At 41.0% G+C, this 26,489-nt stretch overlaps 1 protein-coding gene across 3 annotated transcripts in view; it reads right to left on the bottom strand.

Annotated features, from left to right (window-relative positions):
* NR1H4 (nuclear receptor subfamily 1 group H member 4) overlaps positions 1 to 26,489 on the bottom strand; it is a 69,014-nt gene that overhangs the window by 25,093 nt on the left and 17,432 nt on the right. For 2 of the 3 annotated variants that reach the window (XM_070410895.1, XM_070410896.1), the window contains exons 1-2: positions 22,912 to 23,022; positions 15,335 to 15,700 (exon numbers count right to left, since the gene is read on the bottom strand). In XM_070410895.1, coding sequence (XP_070266996.1) covers positions 15,335 to 15,700; positions 22,912 to 23,020 — 475 coding nt within the window. In that variant the 5' untranslated portion in view covers positions 23,021 to 23,022. Of the gene's footprint in view, positions 1 to 15,334; positions 15,701 to 22,911; positions 23,023 to 26,489 lie in introns of those variants that run through there. The other variant, XM_070410897.1, reaches the window with a different exon arrangement.

Raw genomic sequence — 26,489 nt, 5'->3', positions numbered from 1 at the left:
AGAGTATAAAAAAAAAGTCTGTGCTTCAGATCAAAGTTGACACTGGGAGTGCAAATATCAAAGTATGCATTTTAAAAGAGACTACAGGCAAAAAAAAATTATTTTCCTGATTCCAGATCATTAAGCTCAATGACCACCTTAGCCCACCTGAGTCAATCTTTCTATTAATCTTCAGCTCCTGTCAAGAACAATCCCATTTAATACGGTCAGATACTGATAGCTCAATAGTTAACAGAAATAAAACTCTTACTCCAAGATGAGTCAAAGGAACTGCGGCTAGAAAAAATCTGCAGGTTTTTTACTCTGATATTAACTCAGAAAATCATTATCATCTCAATAGCTGAATTGATTAGCTTTCACTCGGAGGTAGCAATATTCTATTATCACTATATCACTTAAATAAAAGTACATATACTATATTTATACTTATGCAAATCTATCCATACCCATACCTCTGATTCTATCTTGTGCATATTCAGCAATGCCCATATCAGAGAAGTCATTTGAAAATGAATGGAAAGGAAATTCACTGAGGAACAGAGGACCCCTGGTAACAAAAGATGAATAGACAGGGCTGGCATTGCACGGGGCTGGCAGGAAGACAGCTTTAGGATGGTAACATGGATCCCTCAAATCTGCTGAATATTGCACATTCTGCTTTTCTGCTTCTTTATACGCATGGAACCCACATATCACACCCTACTCTCAACTCATACACATATGTGTGCATGTGCACACACGTAGGCACACAAACACACACACACACAAGCCAGACTTCAGTAACTGACCGTGGGCTACCCATTACTTGGAAACTATGGTTGTTTAAAACTTTAAGGGTCTCCATGTTTTGGAAACAGCAACAAACACAAAGCCGAGCAACTAGTGAGCTTTATGGCTTACCCATGGTCGGCAAACCGCGGCTCACGAGCCACATGCGGCTCTTTGGCCCCTTGAGTGTTGGTCTTCCACAAAATACCACATGCGGGCGCGCACGTACAGTGCGATTGAAACTTCGTGGCCCATGCGCAGAAGTCAGTATTTTGTGGAAGAGCCAGTATTTTGTGGAAGAGCCACACTCAAGGGGCCAAAGAGCCGCATGTAGCTTGTGAGTCGCGGTTTGCCGAGCCACAGTTTGCCGACCACTGGAGAGTTAGCCTTTGGATCTGTCTCAGCACAACGGAGGGTAAAAAGTCCCCTCACCCCCGACCCCTGCTCCACCCACTTACATAGGATTAATTTTGTATCAGACACTGTTCTAAACATTTTGCAAATGCTGATGCATATAATATTCATAACAATCCTATGATATAGAGTCTATTATTATTTCCCTCTTACAGATAAGGAGTCTGAGTTATACGGAGATGAAGTAATTCTATCAAGACCCTACAGATAGTAAATGGTAGAGCTCAGATCTGACTCCCAACAGGGTAGGTTTCAAACTGTGCTCTTAGCCACTACAGTCTGCTGCCTTCCTAGTAAGGAGTTTACATTCTTAAAAATTGTCTTTAGGTCGTTTCAGAAGATGGCGGCATAGGTAAACACCGGAGACCGCTGCCGCAAACAACCATTTCAAAAATACAACTAAAAGACGGAACGGACATCACCCAGAACCACAGGAAAGCTGGCTGAAGAAAGACTCTATAACTAGAAGGAAAGAGAACAGCAAACCGAGGCTCAGAGGCGGCGCAGTGTGGAAAATACAAAGGTACCAAGGTTCGCACGAAAGCGGGCTGGTGGCTGAGGGCGTGGTTGTCGTTTTCGGTCGGGAGTGAGTCTCAGACTCTGGGCTCCAGATCCGGGCGAGTCTCTAGGGACCCAGACTCAAACGGGAGAAGCGGGATTATCCGGCATCAGTTGGAACCTGAGGGCAGCTTTCTCTCTGAGGTTTGCAGCGGCTGCCGGGGTTCTGAGAAGCAGAGCCTCTGGGAACAGGACTGAGAGCGGCCATAACTGCTCCCTCCGCCCGCCCTGTTGATCCCGCCCCGCCCAAACCCTGCGCACAGCCATTTGCCGATCGCCTCAGGCAAAGGCTGGATTAGCGCCTCCCCAGAAGGCAAACGTTTTCCACACAGCTGATTCCTACAGCCAGTCGGCCTGGTGGTCAAATCCCTCTAGTGTTAACTACAACAATTAAGGCTTGGCTAGAACAAGACTGCGCACAAAGACCACAAGGGGGTGCACCAAGAAAGCATAAAAGATGCGGAGACAAAAAAACATGACAGAAATGGAGGATATGGAGCTAAGAATCGCAATTTTGAGGGCTTGCTATAAACTTGAGCAGAGCCTCACGAAAACTAATGAGACCCTCGATGCTACGATAAAGAAATTAGAAAGTAAGCATACACGGACTGAAGTAAAGAATATTTTACCAAATAGCAGACCAGAGGAGCACAAGAATCAAACCAAAGATTCGACAAAAAACACCCAACTGGAAAAGCAAAATGAAAAAAGAATCCGAAAGTGTGAAGATAGTGTAAGGAGCCTCTGGGACAGCTTCAAGCGCACTAATATCAGAATAATAGGGGTGCCAGAAGATGAGAGACAGCAAGATATTGAAAACCTATTTGAAGAAATAATGGCAGAAAACTTCCCCCACCTGGTGAAAGAAATGGACTTACAGGTCCAAGAAGCACAGAGAACCCCAAACAAAAGGAATCCAAAGAGGACCACACCAAGACACATCATCATTAAAATGCCAAGAGCAAAAGACAAAGAGAGAATCTTAAAAGCAGCAAGAGAAAGAGACTCAATTACCTACAAGGGAATACCCATATGACTGTCAGCTGATTTCTCAACAGAAACTTTGCAGGCCAGAAGGGAATGGCAAGAAATATTCAAAGTACTGAATACCAAGAACCTACAACCAAGATTACTTTATCCAGCAAAGCTATCATTCAGAATTGAAGGTCAGATAAAGAGCTTCACAGATAAGGAAAAGCTAAAGGACTTCATCACCACTAAACCAGTATTATACGAAATGCTGAAAGGTTTCCTTTAAGAAGAGAAAGAAGAAAAAGGTAAAGATACAAATTGTGAACAACAAACATGCATCTATCAACAAGTGAATCTAAGAATCAAGTGAATAAATAATCTGATGTACAGAATGAACTGGTGATTACAATGAATCAGGGACATAGAAGGGGAATGGACTGACTATTCTTGTGGGGGGGGGGGGGGGGGAAGGGGAATGGGAGATGCGGGAAGAGAATGGACAAAAATCGTGCACCTATGGATGAGGACAGTGGGTGGGGAGTGACGGTGGAGGGTGGGGCGGGAACTGGGAGAAGGGGAGTTATGGGAAAAAAAGAGGAACAAATGTAATCAGAACAATAAAGATTTAAAAAAATAAAAATAAAAATAAAAAAAATAGAATCTAAAAAAAAAAAAAAAATTGTCTTTAGACATGAATCTCCCCCAATTCCACACAGCACGTTAAGTGCTCCACAGTTTCTTCCCTTTCTCCAAAACTTCTTCAGAAACATCCTACTCTTCCTCCTGCGCCCCAGCTGTCTTTCCCACCTCTATCTCGCTGTTAGGAAGCTTGAAAAAGGTACAAACCAGAGAAAGGGTTTCCATCACACACTTTTCTTAATCTTTAGGACCTCAGCTTTTCTCGAGCTTCTTTCTGAAATTTTAAAAACTTGATAATAGACTCCTGATCATCTGGCAAGAGCTATTTTCAGAAACGAAAGAGAAAATCCTCAAACTTTTGACATACAGTTGATGAAAATTGTTAATTATTTCATTCCTACTGATACCTCAGGGACCCACCAGTCCATTCCCAGCAATTCACCAGGGAAAGGGTCCAACAAAGGGGAGATGGACTCATGTTCACTAAAGTAGGGGTGGCATATGGAAGGTGCCTGATTTTTTTAATTAAATGGCTTAAAAAGGACTGACTTTGAATTATTTTTGTAAGTTGCCTGACATCATACATAACTAGATAAATCTATAAGCAACTTAGTACTCAAAGTACTCAGTCTAACCTGGGAACAAAGATAATTGGCTGGAGAGGGTGGGGCCACTGCAATTCCACGAAAATTTGGGAATTCATAATCCCGCAGACAAATCCTCTCTTGTGGCTCTCTTGTTCCTCTGGCTTGGCTCCTGCTTCCTTGCATTTGCCCGCATTCCCTCCAGAGCCATGTGGCCCTCAAGGTCACGTGGCCCATGGCCATGCAGACCCCACATGCAATGGACTGCAACTGGGAACAAAACTAAGCTAGCCTGATGATGCTGGATTGTACTGTGCAGACATGGGGCAGACACTCGGGGCAATGGCTTTAACCCTAGCTCTGCTGAAAGCAAAATGGGATGTTTTCCTTGGCGGGGCGGAGGGAAGTGGCACCTTGGAAACACAGGGGTCTAATCCCATGCAAATAAGTATCGTTTGTTCTCCCGTGCGAATCTCAGAAAATTCCTTTTCTCGTGACATTGCAATAACCCCACGACCACTGACAACATGTGGGAACACAGAGAGCTCCCCCTGCTAGTCATTAACTTTAAGGTTTTTTTTTCCCCTTAATGTCTTAGAGAGCCACACACACACAAAAAAAATGTCTACCTGACTTCTTCAAAACTTAGTTTTGCCAACTACAATTTCTATTGATTTTTTTAATTAAATGGCTAAAAAAGGACTGACTTTGAATTATTTTTGTAAGTTGCCTGATATCATGCATAACTAGATAAATCTATAAGCAACTTAGTACTCAAAGGACATTTATCAAGCTTCTATAACCCCTTCTGCCAAAATAAACCATGAAAACTTACATATGCCACGAAATGAGAGAAAAGTTCATTAAAACAGCATAGTTTAGAAAAAAGTGCGAATGAAGCTCTATCAATGTGTCAAAAATATTGGTGAATCTCTGCAAGATCGAAAACAGTAAATTTCTGAAGAACTGTGGCCCACTGACAGGTGCATAAAAATGCAGGTGTAGGAGCAATGGGGGAGGTGCAAGTTCAGATGCAAGGAGATTCCGACAGCCCTAAGGCATTCTTAGGGAGAATTGTGCTAAGCCAGGAGTTGGCTAATTATGCAGGGCAAATTCGCCAAGCCCCTCCCACCCCCCTTCCCCCAGCACACACACACCTATTGTTGTATAGCCCACAACCCAGGAATGGCTATTACATTTTTTAATGGTTGAATAAAATTTTTAAGACTATTTTGTGATATTTAAAAGTTATATGACATTCACATTTCAGTATCCACAGATAAAGTATATTAGATCACAGCCAAGCCCATTCATTTTCATGATGTCTGCTTTTGCACTATAACCATAGAGTCAAATAGTTGAGATAGAGACCTAATGTTCACAAAGCTTAGAATACGGGCCCCTTACAGAAAAAGTCAGCCAACTCCTGTGCTACACCATGGGTAGCAGTAGTATTTGCATGCAGTCTCAAGCAATGACTAGAAGCCAGCGAGGGTAGGCAATGCCCAGGAGGAATGAGAAGTCCCCCTTGCCCAGAAGACAAGGACCAGAACATGCTATCCAACAGCACATCTTGTCCTCCATCCTGATCGCTAAAAGCAGGCTGCTACACCCGAACAGCAACTTCAGAGAGGTGAGCAGGGAATCTCAGAGGCTCCTCAGGGAATGAGATCACTCTTCTTCCTCAAGTCATTTAGGAAGTGCTTTGTGGGAGTTTGCCCGGCTGGCAGCTCTGAGTCCGTTTCTCCTTTTGCCCTCACCTATTAATAGAAAGGGCAGGCTCAAAGCCTAAGCCATTGAAAAGTATCCTGTTGATAAGTTGACCGACATTAGCTACCGGATAATGGCTTTTTAAATATTTCATATAAGAATTTTTTAAAAGCTCAATTTATTCATCAGCTCAACCACAGAACTGGGAAAGAAATTCAATCTACCTCATTTTAGCACTGTAAATGAGCATAATAAATTTTCACAATTTTTTAAAAAGTTGGCTTGATTACTTGGCCTAACAATTTTCGATGACCAAGAAATAAATCATCTTCCATTCAAGCTCAGAATAAAAGGCATTGTCATTAGCTGTAAATAATAATAATCATAATAATAATAATGAGAGAACTCTCACATCCTTTATTTCGGCTCAAGTATCACCACTTTATCTATAGTAGTATCCTTTATGAGGTCCACTCATCTCTTTCCCATTGTCTTTTTTGCATTCTTCACATCGTTTGTCTCTATTAAAATTATCTTACCATTTTTTGAAGAGTTCATTCTTTTCTGTGGTTCAAAATCAACAGATACAAAAGGATATAAAGTAAAACATTTCCTCCCCATACCTGTCCTCATGCTACCTAGTTGTCCTTCCCAGAGAAAATCCACTGATAACCTCACCCCTACTTGGGAGGATGAGGGGAGAGGTAATGATGCTCTGCATGAGCTTGGCTTTGCATGATTGTTAAGAGCCATTTAGATTCCCAGCTAATAAACTCTTAGGAGTTGGGGGCTTAATTAATTTCTAGAAGAGACATTGTTTTGAAGACAGTATATGCTCCAAATTAGGAAGGCTGGATAAACAGAAAAATAACAATGATAAAATAATATTTAATCAATAAGATTAACAATAGCCAATGCTCACTGAGCACTCAATTGTGCCAGATACAGAGATAGATGTTTTAAAAAAATATCTATTTTTTACAAGAACCCAAAAATAATAGTAATAATAGCAGACATTTATTGAGGGTTTACTATTGGCAAGTACCATGTCAATTGCTTTACACACATTAACTTATACTAAAAAAAAGAGAAAGATCTAAAATCAGTAATCTAACCTTGTACCATAGGAAACCAAAGATATTCCTGACAACCCCTAGATACCTACCTCAAGGGGTTGTCCTGAAGATTAAATGAGTTAGTGCATCTAAAGGCGCCAGATAAAGCCTCCTCCTCCCCCTTCTCCTCTTCCTCCCCATCACCACTACTGCCGCCACTGCCATCATCATCATCTCGCTCTCATTCTTGTCATCTTTATTATCCTCCTCATTTTGCAGGTGAGGAATCTGAAGCCCAGAAAAGTTAAGTAACTTGGAACAGCTGGGAGAAAAATGAGCTGGGTTGGAATCTAGGCTGACTGCTTTCAGAATCCCACTTTTTTGGTGATTTTTATAACACATGACAAAAGGCTTCCAATACAGTGAAACAGTTTAAACACCACCCCTTGGATCACACTCTTAGATCTTTTGATCTATGGAGACCATTAGGACCATTATTAAATTTTATAGAGTCATATAAAATGTGAGGCAAGGCACTTCAGCCCTGACCCATAAACAAAAGAACTACTGAAAACACTGCATCTATTCTACCCACTACAATGGTTTCAACAATTCCGGGATCTTTTCTCAACTTTTAGAACTAAGTCTATCTTCTATTAAAAGTGTTCAAAAGGACAACAGGTCACCCATTTACTCACACAATGCCTTTTACGAATTCTTCCTTCTCTCCCTGAGAAGAATGTGACTGACAGTGACCTATCTGAAAATGCGCCCATTTGAAACTGCCAGTCAGCTGCAGATCGGTTTTGTTAGTTGAGGTTTGAAGTTTGAAGCAAAATTCATTCAAACATTAGCATATATGACTGATAACTGAGGGGGAAAGAAAGCTCTAGATTTAATCTATTGCTGAGCAAATGGCAGTCATTGTCACTGTGCAATATGCTTGTGTTCTGCAGTTACTTTAAAAAAAATCAAAATTTCCCTCATTGATGCCATAAACGTCTACAAGAAATAAAATACTTGGGAAAATTAAAATATTTCTAATAGAAACAGATATAGAGACCAGTGAAGTCATGAAGTTTAAAGATGATCATTGTTTTCTTTTGAAGTTTTAAAGATTTTTCTTGTGTGTGCGTGTGTGCGTGCGTGTGTGTGTGTGTGTGTGTGTGTATCACAGGTCTGACACATCTACAGTGAAGCCCTAAGGCAGAGAGTGGCCAGGACCTCACATATAAAAACTTAACCTAACCCTCAAAATGACCCTGTGAAATAGATATGATACCTGTTTTGCAGATTGGAGACTCAGAGAAGGTAAATATTTTGCAAATTAAGGATTGGCTAGCTCCGTGGTCGGCAAACTGCGGCTCTCGAGCCACATGTGGCTCTTTGGCCCCTTGAGTGTGGCTCTTCCTAAGCCTTAGGAGTACCCTAATTAAGTTAATAACAATGTACCTACCTATATAGTTTAAAGTTTAAAAAATTTGGCTCTCAAAAGAAATTTCAATCGTACTGTTGATATTTGGCTCTGTTGACGAATGAGTTTGCCGACCACTGGGCTAGCTGGATGTCCATCATCTCCTTCTATTCTGGAGTGCACCAAGGAACCCAACTTCTCCCAGACTCCCTTGCAGCTAACATGTGGATATGATTTACCTTCTGCCAAACAGGTGCCCTTTAAGACATTTGGAAATTGGAAGTGAAGCAAGAGCTGTGCTTCTGCTGCTCTTGTTTCTGCTGGCACACAGGAGGGTGGATTTTTTCTGTGTCAGCACCCAGGTTTCCAGTTGCTGGCTTCTAGGGTGTTGAGAGGCAAGACACCGGTTGTATGTACAGATTTAGCAGGCAAGCCATGGTTCTGGAGCCAGTAATTGTGGTGAAGGCAGCATCCTGATCCCCTGGGCATCAGTTCTGTGCCAGCTTCCTAATTCCCCGACTTTTTCAACAACAACTGCCCTTCTGCAGTGTGGCTCTGAGTGTCCTGGAGGCTCAGCATAGAACCTGCTCCTCTGCCCTTCCAACCTCTCCTGTATTAATTCCTTTCTCCTAAAAACTTGGCTTCCTGTTTGATTTCACTGAACACTGATTGAAGTACCTTACTTACTAGGTCCAGAAGTACAGAGCCTAGATTCAATGCGTGCCTTCCAAACCCCACAGTCCACGCTCCCTTGCTCCCTTTGGTGGGAAGTCCTGGAGTGAAATTCATTTTGCATCTCATAGTGCAGATGTTCAAGGGGCGGGGTATAGGAAGGCAAGTTTGGCTCAGCCATTAAGCTGCCTGGCAGGGGGCACTGATTCTTTCACTCCTGTGTTGCCCTGTTCTGAGCACCTCCTCCCCGTTCACTAAGCGAGGACAATTTTCATTTGTTTTCTCAAGAGAACATATGCAAAGGAGCCTTAACCTTTGGCTTTCAGTCGCCAACAACTAAGCTTCAAGATCCCAGACACTAAACTTGCCCGAGTTGGGAGAGGCAGACAATCAAAGAGGAAAAGAGCTGAACCATGTTTGAGTATCTGAGAAGGCCCTGAGCTCTGTGCCTCTCACTCTCCTGCCCACACTGAGTCCTGGGATGGGTGCGAGGAAAGATTATATAAACTCCACGTCATTCGGGAATCCTAGGGAGAGGAAATCCGTGTCCTTTCCTGGGGAGCATCGGGAGGCCCTCGGGGGACCCCTGCACCCAGCATGGCATAGAGGCAGGTGGGTTCTGTGGGTTCTGTGGGCAGCCAGGCATTCCTGCACACCCCTGGGCAGCATCAGGAACCCACTCCAGGGAAGCAGACGGGCCAGACAGGAAGGAGGGGTGTGCCTAGGACCCCAGGATGGAGCCTTAGAGAGCTTTCCCACTGGTGACTGAAGACCAGTTAGAACAGCCCCAACAGAAGCCAGACTGTGTTAACAGCACAGAGCGAGACTCTCTCTCCGCCCAGCGCCTAGTCCCTCCACACAGCTACATAACCCTAGATCTCAGACAAAACCCCAGAAAAGTGATTTTTTTGGGGGGGGGTGGGTGGTTAGAATAATCCTGAATTGAATGAAATGAAGTTTTCACCAGGGCTTGAAATTGAATTAAGTCCAATTATACAAAAGGAGGTTACATTTCTTATGCACAGGTCCTGAGTGCTGTGCTTTCTCTTACTACACAGTCGTCTGTTCATTCTGACACTGGCCCTCGAGATCATTGGTCTAAAAGGGGTCAGCAAACTACTGCTAGGTCCATGGACCAAATCCCTGTTTTTGTATGTGTGTTTTTAAAAAATTTCTGCCTATTTTTTGTCAGCTAAGTAAAACCACAGCCATGCCCCCTTTTTTGGGGCATGGCTGTGTTTGCAGAGTTGCATAATTGCAAAAGAGACCACTATGGTGCAAAGCCTACAACATTTACTACCTGTCTCTACAAAAAAAAAAAAAAAAAAGGCCAACCCCTGGAGTAGACCATGGGCTCTGGCTGGCTCCACATCATGTCCTTATTTGCACTCTGGTCCTTTGGCTGCCACCAGGGGGGCAAAGTCTCAAATCAAAATCAATTAAAAAGCTCTGCCTCCTTTCTCTGCTCTTAAAACTGTATCTATTTCAGATCCAACTTTTTCTTCCTGAACTCCCCCAAGTATTGGTCTCTTTTGACCACTTTTCAGTCCCCTTCCTTCTCTCCTGTGACCCTGCACTTCTCTTGTAGCCTCTTATTCCGTTCCATTCCGTTCCATTCCATTCCATTCCATTCCATTCCATTCCATTCCATTCCATTCCATTCGTTTCCTATTCTATCTATAGAAGGTAGACTTCTATTCTATATCGTTTATGGGCATCTCCTCCCTTGCCTGCCTTTAGAGTCCGTGTTTCTTAGGTTTGTCCTCAGCACACCAGTCTCACACTATTCACCCTGCCACACCCCTGAGTTCTCAGGAGGACCAGGTTTCACTACAGCTTTCACCTGTAAGAGGTGAGCCAACCCAGGTTACTGACTTTAGAGACTCTTGTCCTTGGCGTGGGTAATACCAATACCTTAACACCTAGTGAGCTCTTGATGTTCTTCCTTTGGTCACTGAATTAGTCAATATTAGCCTTGACTAAATAGCGTAAAGAGTAGAATGATCACTTTAGTGGGCAAGCAATAAAACGCATCATAACCCGGTGGTCAATAATAGAGGCTCTAGAATTAGATCTATAAGCTGCCCATTTGAAGCTCCGCCCCTTATGGAGAAGCCTTGCGTAAGTTGATTAACCTCTTGTGCCTCACTTTCTTCATCTATAAAATGGAGATAAGGTATTAGCGCTTTTACTCCTGAAGTAGAGTAAATACATCACATAAGCTATTAGCACCGGCCTCCAAATCTCAGCTTCTTTTTGAAACGATACGCTTATTCTTCACCTTTAAAATAGGCACAGTGACACCTTCTTCCCACAGTTGCTGCAAGGGCCTGAGAAAGTGTCTGTAGCACTGGCCTGTCATTGGCCCTGAAATTTGTAGGTTCATATTTAAAATGGGATTTTCAGAATGCATGTCCTTTTCTATTCTTTTCCAAGCAGGAACCATGACTGGGTTAGACTTTGTGTGTTTCCAGTCAACATTTTTATCCATTGGATTTTCCTCTGGATGACTGGAGAGCAGCATCCCCGCCTTTGAGAATTTCACAATGGCAACGCACAACCAAGCTGCTTGGCCAGATGAGTCAACTCGGGTGCCTTTTAGGTATGATTTACGTCAGTAGTTCTCAAACTTTAGCAAGGAGGGCTTGTTAAGTCACAGAATTCCCAGAAATTCTTAGTCAGTCAGTCTGGGGCAGGGTCCTCAAATTTGCATTTCCCACAACTTCCCAAGTGATACTGAACTGATACTTTGAGTAGCACTGGTCCACACAGACAAGGTGGACAGGCTTTTAGAAATAAGTCAATATCAAATGGAATAAGTCTTGCCAAACAACTGACAATGGGTTGGGTATCAACCTTTATCAAGATAAGCAGAAAATAGTCACACACCAGTATACTCAATGTTAATAGAGTCTAAGACCATAACAACAATAACAATAGGCATTTATTGATTTGGGGCTATGTGCCAAACTTTTTTAAAAGTCCTTTGCACATAATAAATTTATTTTTATAGTTTTATTTTCTGAATGTCTTTAAAAATTAATTAACAACATTCTCTGGATCATCTCTATGACCATCTTATACTGCCATACAAACTAAATGCCTCATTTTTGTTTGTGTCCATGATCTTATTAACAGCAAGAGGCATGATTTATTTGTCAAGAGCTAGGAGAAAGTGGAAAAGGTAAACTTAATATGCACGGGATGTCTTCAGCTTAGGGGTAGCCAGATGGAGCCCTAGATGAACCATTTATTTTATTTAAATACATACATACATACACACACACACACACACACACACACACACACACATATATATATATTATTGATTTCAGAGAGAGATAGAAACATCAATGATGAGAGAGAATCACTGATCGGCTGCCTCCTGCACACCCCACACTGGGGATCCAGCCTGCAACCCAGGCACATGCCCTGACTGGGAATCAAACCCGGAATCAAACCCGGGACCACCTGGTTCATAGGTCGATGCTCAACCACTGAGCCATGCTGGCTGGGCAGAACCTGTGCTTTAGTGACATTCTGAGCAACAAAACCACATAGTATAAACCATCTATTATTTTATTAATTTTATAGTTTTGTTTGTTTTTAATTTTCTAAACTTGTTTTTGTTCTTTTGTTGTATAAAATCTTTTTGTATTAAAAAATAGCATGAGGAATTTAATAAAAAGCAATTTGAATCAACGTGAGAAACATGGCTCACTTTAAGAAAGCAGTCAGGTGGCTGGGTTGGTTGGAGCATTGTCCTATACACCAAAAAGGTTGGGAGTTCAATTCCCAGTCAGGGCACATACTTTGGTTGCAGGTTTGATACCAGGTCGGAGTGTGTACAGGAGGCAACCAATTGATATCTCTCTCTCTCTCTCACTCTCTCTCTCTCTCAAAATCAGTAAAAGCATATCCTTAGGTGAGAATTTTTTTAAAAGAATGTTTCTCTTCTTTATAAAAAAGAAAATAAGCCCTAACCGGTTTGGCTCAGTGAATAGAGCGTCGGCCTGCAGACTGAAGGGTCCCAGGTTCGATTCCGGTCAAGGGCATGTACCTTGGTTGCGGGCACATCCCTAGTAGGGAGTGTGCAGGAGGCAGCTGATCAATGTTTCTCTCTCATCGATGTTTCTAACTCTCTATCCCTCTCCTCTCCTCTCTGTAAAATATCAATAAAATATATTTAGAAAAAAACAGAAAAGTATTTCTTGAATTATGCCCAAATATGCCATCCAATATGCTTCATCCTTTAGTCTTCATATTCCCTCTATAGTAACAGACCCAGCCACATTTTGACTAGAGCTACTACAAAGCTCTTTTTCTTTTTTGTAGGTTGGTTCATTTCTCAAACTTATGTGTAAACTTTTTAAAATTATTTTTTAAATATATTTTTATTGATTTCAGAGAGAGGAAGGGAAAGGGAGTGATGGAAACATCAATGAGAGAGAATCATTGATCAGCTGCCCGCTGCAGGCACCCTACTGAGGATCAAGCCCTCAACCTGGGCAGGTGCCCTGATCAGGAATCAAACAGTGACCTTCTGGTTTACTAGTATAGGTGGATGCTAAACTACTAAGCTATGCTGGTGGGGCTAGAATTTTTTTTTAATCCAACTTTCATGCTGGTCATTTTGAAACTATTTTATTTTTCCTAACCAACTAGCTTCTCCTCCCTACTTTACTTCAACTCTCTCTCTTTTTAATTTCAGTGTTTTTTCATTTCTTTTTTCCAGACTTATTGAGGTATAATTAGCATATAACATTATGTAGATTTAAGCTGTACGTGTTGACTGATGCACTTATTGCAGAATGATGCCCACCATAGCCTTAGCTAACACCTCCATCCAGGCACACCAATGCCATTTTTTTTCTGTGGTGAGAACATTTATGATCTACTCTCTTGGCAATTTTCAACTCTCTTTCTTTTAACTGTCACAAAATCAGATTTCCATCTCCAAAACTCTGCCTACTCAAGGAAAAGAATTGTCACCAAATATGGGGGTGGAAGGGTAATATTTACTCTTATCATTTGGAGGTATGAAAGAATTAGGTAGTATAAAAGAATCTGAAAATATTTTTACAAAGTAGAGTTATATATGCTAAGTACCAATGGTGATCATGGATTTTCATAGGTCATTCAAATAACATCCATTCCACACTTCCTGTGTGGCAGGCACTGTGTTGGGTGCTATGGGGAGTAATAGAGCTGAAGACATATCTATGCCTTCAAAGAATTTATAAGTTCTCTTTTCACCTATACAAACTTGACTCTCCACAAAAAGAATAAGGATATATTGAAGGCCATAAATGAGACGTTTTAAATTTAACTGTCACAAAATCAGATTTCCATCTCCAAAACTCTGCCTACTCTGTATAGATCTGTTTTAATTTTTAAAGGTGGGGCATAAACACTACTTATGTTTTAAAAACGTAATGACAGCACAGTGCCTAACGTAGTTTTTTTACACAATCTGATCATTTGAACTTTCAAAGGTTTGAAATGTCCTTGAGCCACTTTTATGTGACTGTTTGTTTGTATGGCAATCATTGGCATCTGCATTTGGCACACCATTCAATAGATTCCGCTCAAGGGCAGTTATTATTCAGCTTCCAATGTCGTAGAAGCTAGCAGAGTGCATGGTAGGCATTCCATAAATATTTGTTGAATGAAGAAATACAAAGATAAATGGGTTAACCTACTTGTGGGTTAACCTCTCTGTCCTTTCCTCTGAATTTTTACAAACTTACTACCTGTGTCCTTGTTGGGAGAGTAATCTCATAGGACTACACATTGCGTCATTTTTATATTTCATGTGTTATATTTTATTCCTTCTAAATCAGCGGTTCTCAACCTGTGGGTCACGACCCTTTCACAGGGGTCGCCTAAGACCATCGGAAAACACATATATAATTACATATTGTTTTTGTGATTAATCACTATGCTTTAATTATGTTCAATTTGTAACAATGAAAATACATCCTGCACATCAGATATTTACATTACGATTCATAACAGTAGCAAAATTACAGTTATGAAGTAGCAATGAAAATCATTTTACGGTTGGGGGTCACCACAACATGATGAACTGTATTAAAGGGTCGCGGCATTAGGAAGGTTGAGAACCACTGTTCTAAATGGACTGCAATGTCATTGACCCACCTCCCACAGCATCTCACAGATATTTCCTGCTAAATAAAATACAGTTGAAATAAGCTATTATTACTTCCTTCTTTCTTAATTCTTAAAGAAGTAAGTTCAAATTTCTCTTTAAAAGAAAACAGCAGAAAACAAACAAAATCAACAGTCATACATTTCTTAACTATGTGTAAGGTTGTGAATAGGTAAAAGGTGACATATCTAAGCTACATATAATAATAGGCTTTTCCTAGAGGTCTATAACATGCCAACCCAGGTGAGGAGATAAGAAGAGGTAGGAGAAAATGGAAAGTTATCTGGGAAAAGGGAACAATCCGGTTTGAGGGAATTATACAACCAATATAGTAAAACCTTAACGAGGAGAACACGGCCAATCAAAAGATGCTTACCTTTGCACCCCTCGCAGGTCAGTGCGTTATAATGGTATCCGGATGCTCTGTCTCCACAAACAACACATAACTCGTCTCCTTTTATTCTCCCGGCTGACGTGCCCATTCGAGGCTTCTTTGTCACAGGAATCTCTGCTACCTCAGTCTCTCCCTGGTAGAGGGTCTCAGTGGGCAGTGGCTTGAGTTCATATAGTCCAGGAGAGTACCACTCTTCAGGCTGCTGGGGGTAGAAACCCAGGCTGGAATAATAGGATGAGGAGGAAATCTGTGGTTGAACTTGAGGAAACTGAATGTTGTTGTATTGTGAGTATGATTCCACTTCTAGGTTCTGCCCCAGAGGACCTGTTGTTGGCTCTGATAGTACACCTGAGCAAAAGCGACAATAAAACTGGAATTAACATTATCTATCACTCTATAAATTAGAGAGGCAGTTAAGCATACAGTATGTTTAGGAGTGTGGGCTTTAAGAAAAAACTGAAATATTTACCTACATAAAAATGAACCTTTTTTACATAAAAAAAAGCCTACATAGAGAATTAAAGGACTACATTACAAGCTCAGAAAATATCTACAACATACAAATAATGTGTAAAGAGCTCTTTCAAACCAGTAAGAAAATACTCAATGTGGAACAAAAAAGAATAAAAGAATTTTTTTTTTTTTAAAAGCATTCAACATGCAAAACATTTAACATTCCATGGACAAATGATAGAAGACATCAATGGCCAGTTTTTAGAAATAAAATAAAAACACAAGCATGTTATAAAGACATAAAAATGTGCCCCTCCTTGCCAATAATTAAATTTAAATAGAAACTGCAATAGAAAAAGATTACAGTGTTCATCCTTAAATATATAAGGATTTAAAAAGTTTGACAATACACACTTTTGAGAAAGCAAAATTCTTGGAGGACAATCTGTCCATATCTTTCAGCATTTAAAACTCAAATACTCTTTTAGCACAACAATCCACTGCTAGAAAATTAATCTTAAAGATATGATTTAATCTGAATGAAAAAATGTTTGTGTGAAGTGTTCATTTGCAGCAATGTTTGCAAGCATCATATTTGCAAATATCCATCAATAGGAGTCTGGTTAAATAAATTATATTATGTCCCTACACTGAAATACTTTGTAGATGTGGAACAATCATTTAGATCTATATGGGCAGATGTGGAAAAGTTTCTGTAATATGATGCTTTATGAAAAAAATTAAGCTATAGAATATTACACACACACACACACACACACACACACTAGAGGCCCGGTGCATGAAAATTCATGCACTGGAGTGGGGGTGTCCCTCAGCCTGGCCTGGCCCCTCTCACAGTCCAGAAGCCCTCAGGGGCGAGAGGTGACCTGGCCATCAGGGGAAGGCGACGCCCCATCACACCTCTGCTGCTGCCACTGCTGCCAGCGTGAACCTCGGCCAGCCGTGGTTACCTGCACCTCGGGCTGACCCTGGGTGGCTGGGGGGCTGAGGGGGTTGGGGGTCTCCAGAGGCAGGCACGCAGAGTGGCCAGGCTCACCCAGGGGCAGGCCCGGCCTTGCTGCACACACACCTGCCACCCTGGCAGGGCTAAGGGGACTGGACGCCGCCATCTTGTGGCTGTGGGCGCCGCCATCTTTGAGGGTGTGGCAGCAATTAGCATATTTCCTCCTTATTGGCTGTGGGCACTGCCATCTTTGAGGGCGGGGCAGTCAATTAGTGTATTCCCTCTTTATTATATAGGATATATGAGTATTAAAAACACTGTGTATGTGAGGCTATTTTTTGCACAGTGCAAAAGGAACTGGATGATGGCAACTGTGGGAAGTAAGATTGTTGGATTGTTTTCTGAGGTGGGATATTACACAATCTTTTTACTATTTGTAATTTTTCCATATATATGTGTGACTTTAATTATTAAAAAACAAAGGAGAAGCTTAAAAAAAGAATGCAGTACCTGAAGTTAGTTTACCAGGGTTCAAATCCTAGCTCTGTTTTATTACTTACTCTCTGCGTATGCTGACAGTTTACTTAACATCTTTAAGTCTTGGTTTTGTCTTTATAAAACAGAGTAAAACACCTACTTCATTCGGTTGATACAAGGATTAAACAAGGTAATGCATGCAAAATGCAAGCACTTTGCAAATGTGTGCACACATAACGTGCTAGATAAATTATAGCTGCCATCAAAATAGTAATAATTATTCCTACTGCCATTATGAAATGAGCCCCTTATCTATAAAACCTCTAGGTAACAGAAAACTATCAGGCTGTGAAAATGCTTCTATTTGCTAGAAACATAAACTATGGCTCTTTAGAATATAGCAGTGTTTAAATTATACAAAACATTTTTTTAAATGTTATGGGCATAAATAAGATATAGGTGAGTACACAAATAGGTCTGATTCTTCAAAGCACAGTCAGGCAACCCTAGACCAAAATTCCTACTCCACCCCTGTGAACAATGAGACTTTGGGCAAATTAAACTGCTGAAAACCTCCGTTTTTACAGCAGTAGGCTTGGGATGGAAATATCTATATCAAGGGTTGCTGAAGATTAAGATAATACAGATCCACAGTTCCTCATCTGAAACCCTTGGAGTCAACTGTATCTTCAAATTCAGAGTCGTTTGAATTTTAGAACAAAATGCAGTGCTATTTCTCCCAGCATGGTCTGGGGCAGAACCCAGAATCAAATAGCAATATTTCCCACAATGCAGTGTATACATGCTCACACTAAGAGAATAAATAAAGGTCATAAATACCCTCAATTCATTCAGGTCAGGTTTTGCCGCAAAAGAAGTTTTTGCCATACTTTGGGGGAGGGGAAAGCTTATTTTTTAGAGTGTTTGGAATTTGGAATTGTCAATTAGGTATTGTGGAACTCTGCATCTCTGCATGAAGAATGCGCTTCACAATGCTTAAAAGATGGTTGCTACTACTATGATAATTTCTATTACTGTTAGAAAACTTTATCAGATAGTTCTTCCTAGTGCCAGGCAGCTTGTATATCCTCACATCCTTCTAACAAAATCCTATGAGGTACATAACATTATTACCCCCACTTGCAAACGATTAGCCCGTGGTGTAGAGAATTTAGGCAACTTTACTCCTACCCACCTAAGTAGCTGAGCTTTGAACTTTGGGAGTCAGACCTCAAAGCCCATGTGCTGCACTATTTCTCTCTAGGAAAATTTCAGATGGGTGGTGCTTTAGAGCAGGGTTGGGGAACGTCCGGCCTGCGGGCTGTATAAGGCCCGAAAATCATTTCGTCTGGTCCTACCAAGGTAAAAGGGGTGAGTTAATTAAATGTTTGACCAAATATAGCAGACTAATTTTTAAGTCGATAATTTTGTATGGCCCTCAAATGACGTTATAAATATTCAAATGGCCCTTGGCAGAAAAAGGCTCCTCACCCCTGCTTTTTTGGACATGATATAAAGCCTTTCTCTTCCTCTCTCTGCTCTTGAGTTCTTTAGTCCTCCACTGCTTCCGCCTGCAGATAATCGACAACTAGGCCTGCAGGGCTCAGTGTGATCCTCCCCTTTCTTTCTTTTCCAGCCATTCCTTGAAGGTTCCTTGCTGATGCCAGACTCAGGGACTTGCCCGTGTGCTGCTTTTGGAGCCTGGCACTTCCCTCAATATAGTCACCCGCTCTGAGAACTTCCTCTCACCAATATCCACTTAACTCTAAACTTCCCTTTAAGTATAGTTTCGCTTAGAAGTTTTCCCTGACTCTAGGTCCCTGGGAGTCCTGGCTCTGAATCTAGTTATATGATACTTACCTTCCCTGCCTGGGCCAACGTTTGCTCATCTATAAAGAGAAGACTCAATGCTGGATAATCTGATAGTTCTTTTGTATATCTAAAATATCTACAAGTATATGACTAACAGTCTATGGGCATTAGAATTCAGGGCTTTTTGACAATGGCAAAGTGGAGTATATGTATATTTAATGCTTGTTGAAAAAAATGCTGCCTACATTGACCCAGGAAAGGATTAATAGAGCACAGAGTATATAATATTGGTGCAAATATCAATTTCCTCTCTTTTATGCTCAGCTCAACCATATAAAACCAGCATTGAGTCAGACTATCTGACAAAAATATTTGTCTATTGACCACAAAATGGAAAAATACAAAAATATGGAATTAGAACAGAAAAAAGAAAAGATATGAATAACATCCTGATCTATTTAATAATTAAGTGTGACTAAAATTTCTGGAGTGAATAGGCTAGAAAAGAACTTAACATTAAAAACAGTTTCACTTGCACTCATATCTAGATTTTATCCTCCAAACCATCTTACCCCTAATCAACTCTACATCCCTACCCCCAAGCCCCAGTTTCTCTCCACCTACACTTCCAGGAAGGTTAAGCAACTTGCCTGAGGTCGAACAATCAAGTAAGGACAGAATCTGGATTCTGCAGAGTCCAAGGAAATATGTAAGTTTTTTGTCCCCACATGACAATTCCAAATCTCTGAGCATTATCCCAATGAAACAAATATTTTAATAATCAAAAGACACAATGAAGTCCCAACACAAATCACATCATCGTATCAATATCATATCAATCTCTGGAATCATCTCAATGAGAATGGAAAGCTTTCACAAAGACATCAATTCTATTACATGAAAGCAACAAAACAGGCAAGAATATGAGGTCAGTGCACAATATTAATAAATAATGCCTCTCTTCCCAAAGCACACCTACTTCTAGTATTTCACAGAGTCTCCATCAAATCTCTACAGAGTAGACATGAAATATACAGACAACTTACAGTTTTAAAAAACCCACCATAGCCAACATATTTCAAAATGGGGCACTAAAACAACTTCTCCTGTGAGACCTTGAGCTGCTGTGAGACCTTGAGGTACTACCTAACATTTTTGTCTCAATTTCTTCTGTAAAATGGAGCTATTAACACCCAGCCTTGAAATCTCCTAAGGTAGTTCTGAGTATAAAATCACAGTTACTGGGAAAAGTTTTGACAAAGTGAGTGCCATAAAAATATATGTCTGTTTCCTAAGGAACCTGGCAAAATCCCAACTCTAATAATAGTTCATTAGTAATTGTTCATACTTATCAGTCTGTTTTAATGACATAAATTATAGGATACTTTTTCACTTATGTATGTATATTGAACACTTACTATTTGCTAAACACTGGGCTAGGCTCTGAGGATAAGCTAATGAGTAAGACAGAGAGACAACAGAAAAGGCCACAGCCATTTGTGTGTGTGTGTGTGTGTGTGTGTGTGTGTGTGTGTGTGTGTGTTGTGAGGGGAAAGTCAAAGACTGGGATAAAACCAAGTAACCAAACAACTGATAGAGCATAAGACATGAGGGGGCAGAGGCAGTAAGCCAAGTTTAGAGCGTGCTTCCTGAAAAGGAAATTTTATTTCTACTTTAATGTAATTTAAAGGGAAACACTTTAATTTAAAGGGATGCATATATAACTTAGAATTTGTGAGTGTTTTCTTGGAGTCAGTCTATCAAGAAATTGGAAAATTCGAATTCCTTATTACAGGAATTCTACATGAATGAGAATATGAGAGTTGAGGGAAGAGTTTTTCAATGGGAACAATGAATGGATTCAGGGGAGTCCGAGACATCCTGCAAAGAAAAGCAAAATTCTCCTGGGTAGAGAAACTCTAGCATTTACTAGTTTTTCTGGAGGAGCATCATCTAAGGGAACTTTAAGATGCTGAAAGTGTGCTATACCTATCAGCACATTAACCACGAACCATATAGAATACTGAGCATTTGAGACATGGCTAGTGATGATGAAGAAATGAATTTTTCATTTAATTTTAAATAATTAAAATGTTAACGAAATGGCTACATGGCTATTTAATGATATATAGTTTAGCTCCAAGGAGTCTATGGCCAGAGCACTGTGTGCCCGCACGGGAGAACCAGGTTCCTGTAATAACAATGGCACTTTCCCGTGATCACACAGCTTCTGAGCCTCATAAAGGTCCAGGTTTTACCCCGTTTTTCATTTCTGGCACAATGCCAACATTAAAAATGTCATGAATGTTTATTAGAATGTCTCATGAATGGGAAAGTTGCCTTCGCTCCTTCATTTATTTCCTAATTCATGGATACTTAATTGTATGGACCAGCTTCATTTGTGGAGTTGTTTGCTTTTCCTGATGTCAGGTCAGTGTGATGTTGGTGCCTCTCCTTGGCTGGTCAGCTGACACCTCCTCCTTGAGGTCTGCCCGAGCTCCCCTAGGTAGAGCTAACCTCTCCTACCCTCTGTACACATTTCTACTACGGCAGGTTTCAATCATTTTTGTTCATTTACAGGCTTTATCTTCCATGCTAAACTTGAGGTGGAATGACGTACTGGTTGCAAGGGTCCTACTTCATGCCCAACTCTCAATTCCACTCAACCACAATTTGCTAGATTTGACACAGCATTAACATTCAATACATTTTTGTTACTGTTCTGGTTACTCTGTGAACTCTTTGGAGAATATATTATATTATATTATATTATATTATATTATATTACTTATTATATTACCCCCCGCCCCCCGCTTTTTTTTATCCCTGGCACCTTACACAAACCCTGACACAGTACAAATGTTTAATCAATGTTAAATAGAAATAATAGAAAATTTTCCTCCCCAGCCTTTCAAGTAATTTCCATTTCTAAATACAGTATCAGTCACTTCTAAACATCGCATTGAAGCGAACTGGAATGCTGCCAATTCCGTGGTCACAATATGTTCACAATTTGTAATTGTTGTAAAAAAGATTAGAGTTTCTCTTTTAGCTGGAAATTTAAAAGGCAATACTCTGCCTTGAGAAGAATATTAAAACAGGCAAAATTAATCTATGTTTTAATTATGATCCATGTTTCACTTCAGATAAAACAAACAGCTTAGGCCTAAAGCTGAACTCTTTACTCGCCTGATTTTCCATAGACTACCAGGAGGAATATGCTTTGGAAAATAAGTGCTTCTCACCATAGCCCATAGTTTGAAATATATCTTATGTCTTGACTTCTGTACACACTTACACATCTACATCAGTAACTAAAACAAAATTTCTATGCAGCAACACTTATCTTTACCTCTTGAAGTGCATGTTGACATTTCTATTCCATGCTACTCCTATTGTACTCTACTCCACTCCACTCTACTCCATTCTACTCCACTCTACTCTACCCCACCCCACTCCATTCTACTCTAGTTTTCAATGCTGATCAAAAGCCACGAAATAGATTTCATGGCCCACTGCATTAAATAACATACATTACAGTGTTTTTTCAAGTGTAACCAGGCATCAATGTTAGAACTGCCTACTGTGTTACTTTAAAAAAAATGGTGCTAATTTTCCATAATCCAATGAAGAATTTTAGGAAACACATATCTAGATTTCCTCTCAAAGAAATACTCACCTTCCTAGAATCCTATAAAAATCACGCCACCCCAACTTTTCACCCCAGACTTCTGGTTCTGACTGAGCCATCTTTGATAGAGACCTGCTACTGTCATCTCAAACAAACGTGCCCCACACTTCCTCAGCCTAGTTTCAGAAGCTCGACCATGAACACCTGTGAACAGTGTCCTACCTTTTGCAGGCTTCATGCTCATCATTTCCATGACAGATCCTGATGATGTGCAGCTCTGGCAAGGACTAATTTGAGCTGGATTTTCTAACTCCTGAAACTGCATTACCATTCTTACTTTATTCCCAGCAACTGAAAATGAGACTAGGTAAGAAGTGACAGAGGCCAGAGGTTGGGTGGCTTACTGATTAACTTCATTACTGAGCAGAATATTTGTAAATGTTTATGAGAAAAGTCCTCGATGCCAGATTGCCTAGTAAGCTAGAAACCAGTCTCTTAGATAAACATTTTGGGGAGCACTTTCCACTTTAAGAAATTTTAGAAGGTAGATTTCTGTTCAGTTGCTGTAAAAGTGGCTTCAGGAGGTCAAGTGTCATGCTCCAGGTCTTCAAATTTGTTCCTTTCAAAAGGCTACAGAATGGTATAGCATAATGCTTAACACTGTGTAACCAATTGAACTGGGTTTAGATCCACTGTTATGGTGAATTATGTCTCCCCCAACCCCCAACAAAAAAAAAATGATATATTGAAGTTCTAATCCCAACTCCTAGCAGGTGGCATTATTTAGAGATAGGATCTTTATAGAGGTAATCAACTTAAAATGAGGTCATTAGATTGGTTTCTAATCCCATAGGACTGGTGTCCTTATACTAAATGGAAATTTGGACACAGAAACAGACACACATTAAGAGAAGACACTGTGAAGAGACACCGGGATAAACACAGTCATCTACAAGCCAACGTTCTCCAAGATCAGGAACATAGATTCTTCCCTCACAGCCTTCAGAAGGAGCCAACGCTGCCAGCACCTTGATTTTAGACTTCTTGCCAATACATTTCTGTTGTGTAAGCCACCCAGTATGTGGTACTTCATTGCAGCAGCTTTACCAAACTAATACCGTCAGGCGCCCTTGGCATTCACTAGCTCTGTAGACCATGGACAAATTCCCGAACTGTTTTCTGTCTCAATTTCCTGGGAATCACACAACCTCATGGAATTATTATGAGAATTAAGTGAAATAATATCTATAAAATGCTCAGCACAATGGGTGTCTATCCATCATCATTTTGATGTTATGGTTATTCAGCTTTGGACTCATGTTTTAGGGTGGCTTGCATATTGAGTAGGAATAATTTCTGCAGCAGAACTGGTGGATTTCAAGGTTGTGACTGAGTTTGTTTTGAAAGAGAGGGCTTTAGAATAGGACTCAGTAGGTCCAGGATTGAGCTCAGGCATAATGCAAATAGATGCACTACATAACCTTAGGCCAGTCTCTCAGCTTCTGCAGGCCACATTTGCATACATCAACAGATGGTAAAACATAGATAATTTCTGCCCTACGTCCCTCATCGACCTGTTGTGAAGATAAAAAGTGACATAATAAATATGAAAGCAGTTTTAAAAGGCAACGTGATCTATGTAAACCTAATAATCATTGCTAAGATGTGTCTGCAGCCTGGACAAGCTTAGGGTGGTTTCACATGCATGACCTCATCTGATCCTTACTTGCACCTTTGAGGAAGGTATTGTTTATACTACCTACTCTCTTCTACCCTATTTTACAGACTCATAATGGAAACTCAGTGAAGTTCAGTGGTCTGTCTACAGCCACCCAGTTATTAAGGGATAAAACTAAAACATTAATCAAGGTCTTCTGACTCAAGACCCCAAGCCAAACAAGTAAAGCACGCTTGCCCTAACTGCAGAGAAAGAAGAAGGTATGATGGTCCATGGGTGTATTTCAGTTTGGATTGTGTAATCAAGGGTTACCATTTGCAAAACTGTTCTCCATCCTTGGTTTACTTCTGACCTCATTCTCTCTTCACAACCCAAGAAATATCCTTGCCTTGAGAGGATCTTATGTGAAAGAGCTGCCCAAAGGTTGTGAACTAGGACAAACTACCTCTGAATTTCCTGTTTCAAGAATTCTGTACTGAGTTTTTCACTGGTCAGAAACAGTCTGTTGCCCTCAGCTACTTCTATACTGAAAAAAAGAGAGAGCAGGATAATTTAGCTGATCTAAGAAGCCCACAAGATGTTCTTATAAGAAGACTGATTGGATCTCTTCTCTCAGTGATAACCAGCTGTTTCATGTTATTTTTTTTTATAAAAATACATTTTTCCTCTGCAGTTCTATGCTGTCTGAAAGGGTATCTACTGGCCATATATGGCTACTTAAACTAATTTAAAGACGTTAGAATCAATTCCTCAGTTATACTAGTCACATTTTTAGTGTCCAATAGCCCCACGTGGATAGTGGCTACTGCACTGAACACAGTGGATCTAGAACATTTTCATCATCACAGAAACTTCTATCAGACAGTGCTGTGGTAGATGGGACTTGGCACCAATGTGAAGCTACACCAATCATGGCAAGTGAGGGCATCAGCAATCCTATATAATAAAAAGCTAATATGCAAATAGACCAAATGGTGGAACAACTGAATAATTGGTCGCTATGACATGCACTGACCACTGGGGGGGGGGTGCGGAACACGGCGAGCATTGGCCATGGTGGGATGGTGGAGCAGGTGAGCAGGGTCGCCAGACCAAGGTGCCAGTCACTGTCATCAGGGAGAGCCTCTGATGATTACTGAAAATTCTTTGCTACCACACACCGTGGCCCCGCCCAGCACTTGCACCCGCTGCCGATGCCAGAGATGCCGCATGCACCCACTGCCAGTGCCAGCCCCGCTTGCACCCACAGCCTGCACTGAAGCCAATGCTCACCCCCACTGCTGGTGCCCAATGCCTTCCGATCACTCAGCGCCATTAGCGGGTGTGAGCAGCAGCTGCCAACACTGACTGCCCTTGTGGGCTTCTCCACCTCCCCCTGCTCCTGAGGGGCGATTGGGACAGCAGCCGCTGCTCACACCTGCTGCTGGCGTGGGAGCGGTGGTGGTGGGAGTGGGGCTGTTGGCAGACAGGGGACCGGGGGCTGAGGCAGGAGGGGCCAGGCGGGTGTCACAGAGGATGGGCCAAGACCCGCCCTGTGCCTACTGCAGCCTCGAAGCCCACAGTTCCTTTCAAGGTGCACGAATTCGTGCACTGGGCCCCTAGTGAAGCTATAAAAAAGCCGGGGGGGGGACTCCCAGAATAAATGTCGACAATGATTTTCTAAGAACTATCCTTGAGATGAACTTGGCCAACAGGCTTGGAGCAATAAAATCACACTGGAAGGACTTTTTCCACTGAGGTGATCAGGAGTATTCTCTGAGCCTGGATCCTTAATCATTCACTTCTTATTTCTTGTCCTGATTATATTTTGGTTGCCCATTTACTATATATGGAACCTGTAGCAGATTATTTAGCACCTTTAAATCTCCACTTTTCTCACTAGTGAAAGGGGAATAGTAATGGTATCCACTCTACATGAGTGTTGTGAGAATCAATATTAATGGCAAATAGTTCCATAGAGTACTTAAGATGGGCCAGGCATTCTTGTGAGAACTTTAATAAATTAGGAAAGTATCTTGCACAAAGTTAAGGAATTTGCCTAAAACCACATACTAGTAAGCAGCAAAGATGGGATTGAATGTTGGAAGTCTATCTGCTAAGAAATCTAAAATGGTTGTTATCA

This window comes from Myotis yumanensis, unplaced genomic scaffold (genome assembly GCF_028538775.1).
Source record: "Myotis yumanensis isolate MYYU_CA2020_CCGP unplaced genomic scaffold, mMyoYum1.0.hap1 SCAF_3, whole genome shotgun sequence".
Lineage (NCBI taxonomy): Eukaryota > Metazoa > Chordata > Mammalia > Chiroptera > Vespertilionidae > Myotis > Myotis yumanensis.
This window is presented reverse-complemented; position numbering and strand designations above follow the sequence as displayed.